Here is a 7308-nt window from a genome sequence, read left to right on the forward strand (position 1 = left end):
CAAATCATCTGTTTTTATACGGTTCTGTCTGAACGTTTTTGCTCTTCCAATGTAATTCAGAACATGCGATTATGGATGAAATACCTTTCAAATCTGAGAGGAACCGCAACAAAACAGCATTCCGAGCACTCAGAGATCCAAATACCAGCTTCTATAAACAAACATCTGCATGCATATCTGACTGTCTGTGTGTGCCACTATGTATTCTAATTGTGTCTGTATCCTATTATCCAGAATGAGGTCAGACTTTCAAACAGGAGGGTTCGTACAACACAAGAGGTTTTTTTTTTTTTTTTTTTTTCTCACTTCAACCCTGAAAGAAACCTTCAGGGGAAGAAAGATTGTGCTGTGTCTCTCTTGTATTACATCAGTAAGATGTGACCTCTGTCTAAGCATGTGTGAGGAGACAAATAGCATCAATCTCTCCAGTTAGTGCACCACGCCTCACACCACGGCTCCCTGATGAGAAGTTTATTACCCACACAGAGAAAGGTTACAGCAAATGGTACTGTTGCTGCTGTAATGTAGAAAAACTGATATTCCTTGTGGACCCTAAAAAAAAAGAAGTTTATAACTCACTTTACACACCAAAGAGTCAGCTAAAACACAGCTGAGACGCGCGTGTGTGTGTGTGTGTGTGTGTGTGTGTGTGTGTGTGTGTGTGTGTGTGTGTGTGTGTGTGTGTGCGCAACGATAAGACACAATGTCACCCTATAAAAGGAGCTGGCCAGGGATCGTTCTTTAAAGTTCCAAAAGTGGCAAAAAATGACCATAACGACTCCAACTGTGCAATCATTTGGCTGGAAAACCGTTTGATTTTATTGCTCAAGCTGTTTAAAGAATAAAACGTGCACATTTATTGAGGGACTTGGGAGGACCGTTAGATAAGAGAGAGAAAAAGAAGAAATGATAGAATAGCAGCAAGCAGCACTTCAGGGACGGAGTTAAGCCATTGGGCTAGGTCACAGAAATTAGAATAGGAAATTAAAAGTTCTAATGTAACCTAAGCCACATGTTTTTTCTCTGCCCCAGGCTGCACAATTACTGGTCCAGTTACTTCAACACATTGTCTACCGTGTTGGGAACGCAAGTTGGGTACCCCACCTGACTCACGCCAATTTAACGCCGCACAAAAGGAAATTGTTATGTTCACCTCTCTGCTTGCTAGACGCCGCCTGCTCCTGCATTGGAAATCCCTCACCCCTCCCTCTATTTCACAATAGCTGAGGGATATGATGCATTTTCTTAAACTCGAGAAAATCAAGTACACTATGAGGGGACACACTGATAAATTCTTTCAGAGATGGCAACCATTTCTTTCTTATTTCACAGATCTACAGGCTATGCCAGACCAATGACTGAAAACCTGAACACCGAATAGTTTCTTTTTCATTTTATTTTATATCCCAGGCAGGCCAGGACACATTTGTATGAATGTGGGGTGTGTGACTGTGGGGTTGGGTCTTTGGGTGGGATTTTCTCTTGGATTTCTTCTTTTTCTTTTCTTTTTCTTTTTTATCCTCTTCTCTTCTTCTCTTCACCACAGCCTATGATGCAATCTGAAGTAGCCTACATTGCGTCCACACTACTGTGCCATGTTCTCACAACCTCCAGTGTCTTCCTGCTGTTTCAATTTCAATCTACTTGTATCTCATATTGCCAATTTAACCTCAGGGTCAGAAAAAGTTAAACAACAACAATAATAATACAACCTTCTTTCCTTCTCTCTAGCTCTCCCTCCTTTCCCCCCTCTTTCTGTATAAAAGATCTCCAAAATGTCCATAAGTGTATGCGTCATGTAAAAAGTTTGCTTAGATAAAAAATAGAAACGTAAAAGTTCTAACGTAGTTTACAGTCAAAGTAATATATTCACAAAGGTTTCCTGTAGTGAATTGTAATTATTTTAATTTATATACATCTTGGACACACACACAGGTCGGTTATGTTTAACTTTTCTAAATTAATACATAGAATCTATTGTATAATCACATCAATAGGAAACGTAAAATCAGTTATCAAATTTTAAGGAAGCTAAGTTTTTATTATGAAGGTGAACGGAAAACACGGGGCAGGGCGCCTTCAAAATAAGAGCTCTTTGTTAGTAGCCGTCGCCATGGAGATAGGACGCGGACAGTTGTATGACACGTAGGCTATCTCACGGTTGCCTTAGCTAGGCTACCGCTTGCCCACTCGACTTTAATGGTGTGTTTTCATTTGTAATATTAACACTTTGTACCAAGATCAACCCAAACAACAAACAAATATGGCACAAAAACCCAATTTAAAGACGCAAAGAGGCGAAAAATCACCGATAGAGAGGTAAAATGTCTGAAACTCATATTCTACCTGCATATTCTACATTCATGATATGTCGAACGGAACCTACTGCAAGTGCGTGGAATGAATGATTAGGTTGTTTACAGCAAAATACAATCACAACACAATAAAGGCAACACACACACACACTTTGGTACGCATCCAAATGGGATAGATGAGTCCACTGAGTACAGAGACTACAGGGTCACTGAGCAGCACGGACACACACACTCATCTCCCTTAATGGCTATTATCTCCCAGCTGAACTTTAAACAGGCCATGAAAACCATTTAAACCCACTAAACATGTCCATGTTATTGTATTTGTCCACCAGTTTTAGTTTAGTCTTGCCCCTCATGTTGTCAGTGCTCGTGTTTTGTTTTATACAACGGCCATATACTTTCAGAGAATAATCCAGAGGCCTGAGTCGTTGTTAGTCACACTGATTGGAAAAATATCTGTTGGGATTTGACTCTTAATGGACTAAATGGGCTTGTGTTGTGTTTGCTTTGTTTTGTTGCCTGATTTGTATCTTTTGCAATAGGTTGCAGTCAGAGACACTCCGTGAGATTCTGTCATACTTGGACGCCGCCTCTCTGCTCAGCCTTAGCCATGTTAACAAGCTTTTCTACCAGCTTGCCAATGATGAGTGAGTATGATCGCAGGTGGAACTCATCAAGATGATGAAGCCGTTGGTCTCTCAGCTTTCTATCTGTTGTTTCCACTCACGACAGCCTCCCTCTCCCTCTCTATCTGACCCCTTACTCTCTTTCAATACAGCACAATATGGGAAAGGTTATACAGGTCGGAGTTTGGCAGGAAGAAAGAGTTGAGATCCACGTGCAGCATGGAGGAGGTGGAGATGGCGCTGAAGATGGCCGCCATGAAGGTGCAGGATCTGCCTGCGGGCTACTGGAGGAGGCTGTATTGGAGAAACGTGGCCGCCCGTCGTGTGAACAAGTGTAAAATGCGTCTCAAACACACCAGCGGTCACACTGGGCTTCCCAGTCAAACAGAGCAGGTCCTCAGGTAAGAGCTGCACCGCCGCAACACTTGCTTTTTCAAACACGATAAGGCACTCGGAAATGTAGGATTTGCATAATGCACCAGGCACTCCAGTTTGCGTAGCAGAGAGTGGAGTAGCCTTGAAAGTGTTGTTGTACGTATGTGAGCCAATCAAATGTTTCGAGTGGATTTTCAAGTATCTGAGGTGAGCAGGAGATCCAAGCTGATGTTTTTCACATAAATGATGCAATTTTGTCTCTACACTTTCATTGTTATTGTTGGATGACCAGCTTGGTGGCTGTGGTTGAATACATACACACTCTACCCTGTCTGTTATCTGCATTTTGGCGTATGTTTGTTATGCAGAGGTCGATTACAATAGAGTCTAGAGGCGCCATGGGGAAACTTTCTGCGGTCAGCATGGGAGAGTCGCCCACGCCGTCAAGACAGTCAAAACCGAGCTCATATTCTACTTAATGACGGTGTCTTATTACAGGTGAGAGAGTGAGGCCTCTGTTTGAATGTGGCGTCTGCTCACGGGGGAGAAAACACACCCCTCACCCCCCCATCCCCCTCCACCCCCACCGCAGTTTCTGCTGTGTTTTCATAACCTCTGATTAGAAGATGTGCAGCACTCAATTTTGAGTTCTGTGGCAGGCGCCGCGGTACAGAGGGGAAGTAGAAATAATTGTGTTCCTTGCAGAGGCTGTGTTGAATTGTTGAAATAAATTATTTAGTCCCCCGCCAACCGGCATCCACACCACACACACACACACAGAAGCGCGTAAACCTTCCTCCTTCCTCCCCTCATCTCAGACAATTCCCCCGCGGGGTTTTGTCTGTTGGAGTCACACAGGAACATGCGATTTACCTCGGCAATAATCATTCCACAAGACACCGGGCGTGTAGACGATGGAGTGAATTCCCAGGGGTCATCTGGGGGCGTCGCGGGCTGCTCCACTTCTTAGCTTTGTTCCTTGACTTAATTGATATTGGCTGGTGCCTGAGCCAGACATTGGCTGCATGACAGTAGGGCAGCCCTGAATCACAGTTTAGACAGAATCGGATCAAGGGATTTATCACAACAGCTGCGGTTTGGTTCCGTTTGTTGCATATCATTTCATTAGCACAACTAGTTTTGCCAGCATCACACGGCCTACTGCTGTCAAATCCATCACACACATAATGGCTACTTATTTGCATGTTTGAGAGTAGGGTTGTGCTGTGTCTGATTGGTGCTAACCTGAGGTTTGTATCATAATTGCTGTATGGGGTTTTTATGTGGCTATGAAAGAATATGAGTTGAGGTATTTTGAAGATTGGAAAGTACAGAGATCCTATGTTTATACTGAGGAGATCTCCATTGTTTTGTCTTACCACTCTGCGTCCTCTTATTGTAATGGCTGTAACTCCATCCTGTGGTCTTTATTCTAGGAGCTTGGGCATCACCTGGGAGCTGACTGTGCGCGATGAGTCAGGGAATGAGGGAACGTTTGAGCCGAGCTGGTCCAGGTTCTTCCAAACTTCAGTAATGTTGTGCTGGAACCGATACTCGTGGTTTGACTACAAGCATGTTTCCAGCCTTCGACTCCATGGCGTCATGAGGATTCCTCTCGCCTGTCCCGGCCGGTTGAAGTAAGACACCTACCTTCCATCTTTCTCTCCCGGTTTGGTCACTCGTTAGAACCGATGCTTTTCTTGCCCTCGCTCTCTGTCAGACCTTGCTGGAGGTCCCTCATGGAGGTCTTTGACATGGAGGCGCTATCTAAAAGCGGGCAGGTCGTCGGCCATGACAAAGTGATCAAACTGATACAACTCCAGCCCGGCATCATCACCGGCATGTGGAAGGTACGTCTTTCTGCTCATTTCTAATCGTAGAAGAGACGATGATCATTTCTCTTACTAACTTTAGACGTGACTTGCAGGGTGACGGCTCTGTTGCCTTTGTCCTGGCCAGCCTCCATGTCCACAGGCTGATGGAGAGGAGCACCCAGGGGTCCTTTTCCAGGTAGGCTGCACCTTAACAGAGGCCTCTAGTTAGACTTGGAACATGCAAACATGGCAGACACAGAGCTCTGCTTTATTCCAGTTGACACTTTTGTAAGTGTGCTGCCAATCAGCTTTTGTACATGATCTTGCCCGAAAGAAAGCCAAAGCATTTTTCAACAATATTCATAAACCTCATTTATTGGATTATACATGTAAATGAAAAGAAGAATCCATCCTTTATACTGTATATTTGATCATTTGGGAAATATCATGTGTACAAATCCATCATTTCCCACAATTCTTATTTATTTTATTTATTTTATTCATGCTCACATACTTAGTTATTGTGTAGATGTGAATGGTCTTCATCATTCATCCAGTAGGAGAGAGAGACATCCACACTGCTGACAGGCTTGTTTGTGTGGACAGTGTGGGGGCATTGCCCTCTCTTGGTCAACACGTGTAACAGCAGCTACACCACACTCAACCATTCCAGTTCTATTCCACAGAAAATAATCCACCTCTGAAATGTCTCCCTGTCTGTTTATATCACCTTTTCGACATCCTCTAGTTCCTATATGGGGCCGGTGGTCAAACCCCATTACGATGACATAGACCCTGAATATGGTCTCCATGGTTACCATCTACACATTGTTCTCCACAACACGGCGTGCGAGATCATGTCTGAAAGCTTCTCCCAGCTTTTTTGCCGGAGAGGTAATCTATTTTTACTCATACTGACTCTATAAAGCAAAATCCTATACAGTCGTTGGCAACATGTCAGGTAGCTACGGACCATCAAACCTCCAGTGGCTTCATTGTTCTGAACCGAGAACCAAGTCAGGTCTTTTCTTTGTTCTCAACATTAGATCTATTTTTAACTTCAGGTTCAGGCAACATCGAATCCCCTGAACACGCTTGGGGACCTTTGTCTCTCTGAAACGTCGCTCTTCTGCTGCACCTCTCCAGTCACACAGCTAAATTTGGTTGTGTCAGGTTTTGTTTTCTCGTGTGGTCACTAAGCAGATGAAATCCGTGACAGACTAATCCAGCTGACTGCCATTAGCCAGGCCGAGCTGGCGCAGCACGTACGTCTGTCAGGAAATATCACGCTGCCCTGGAGTTGCGAGGCCATGCAGGGCTCAGTGGAGGTACGGCTGTATGTCCAGTTATTACACACACACAACACGCCTTTTAAAACACCAGATCGGGAGCCATATCACGCCTCCTTGTCTCAGGGCATTGAAGAACAGTTAAACATTGTGGTTAACACAGGAACGCTTTGACACCTCTTCCTGTTCCCTGCTGACTTCATCAGAACTGCTGCATCATGAGTGCGACTCTGCTGGACGGGTTCAAGAAGCCCCTCTGGTGCGTCAGCGCCGGCGTCTCCATGGCGCAGGCCCACGAGACCGTCTGCTACGACTACGATGGCGAGCACTTCCTCATCCACTATCAGGACCCAGGCGGCCAGGTGAAGATGAAGCTGGTACAGATGAAGGACGAGTGTGTTCTTGTCAGCTTAGTTGTTTACATGAGCGTCAACAACATCAACCAGTATTTCAGCACAGATTACTGAACCTGATGTTCTGCTGCATCTGAAAACTGAGTGATGTCATTGATGCTGCTGTCACAATGGAAAATTGTAATTTTAATGTAATGTTATTGTTTTTACTGTTATTGATTTATGTGCAACGTCAGTGTTAGAATGGATCTTACACATAACAAACCTGTGCTGTTGGACCTATGATATGACTTGATATGTTCGTCTGAAGAGTTTGAATTCTTCTTGAAGCTAATTTAATTTAATTCTGAAGGAAATTAGACATTTTTCATTTTAAACGTATTACATTTGTGAGAACTCTTAAATCTTCACAACCTTCACTGTCAAATGAGGACAGAGCTGAAGAGTGAACCTGCCTCCAGCTTATACTGCATGTTGTCTTATGTTGTCATTTTATATTTTAAAGGTTATAAAATTACCCCACACACACACGT

At 44.0% G+C, this 7308-nt stretch overlaps 1 protein-coding gene across 1 annotated transcript; it reads left to right on the forward strand.

The window, feature by feature from the left end:
- The first annotated feature begins 2113 nt into the window (after nucleotides 1-2113).
- On the forward strand, nucleotides 2114-6889 carry fbxo15 (F-box protein 15). The gene is made up of 9 exons (XM_076158373.1): nucleotides 2114-2145; nucleotides 2861-2965; nucleotides 3097-3345; nucleotides 4756-4956; nucleotides 5040-5169; nucleotides 5247-5329; nucleotides 5882-6027; nucleotides 6337-6461; nucleotides 6629-6889. The coding sequence occupies exons 1-9, from the start codon at nucleotides 2114-2116 to the stop codon at nucleotides 6887-6889; spliced, it is 1332 nt and encodes a 443-aa protein (XP_076014488.1).
- The last annotated feature ends 419 nt before the right edge of the window (nucleotides 6890-7308 follow it).

This window comes from Genypterus blacodes, unplaced genomic scaffold (assembly GCF_046128005.1).
Source record: "Genypterus blacodes isolate CSIRO-AG114 ecotype Tasmania unplaced genomic scaffold, CSIRO-AGI_Gbla_v1 ptg000076l_1, whole genome shotgun sequence".
NCBI classification, from domain to species: domain Eukaryota; kingdom Metazoa; phylum Chordata; class Actinopteri; order Ophidiiformes; family Ophidiidae; genus Genypterus; species Genypterus blacodes.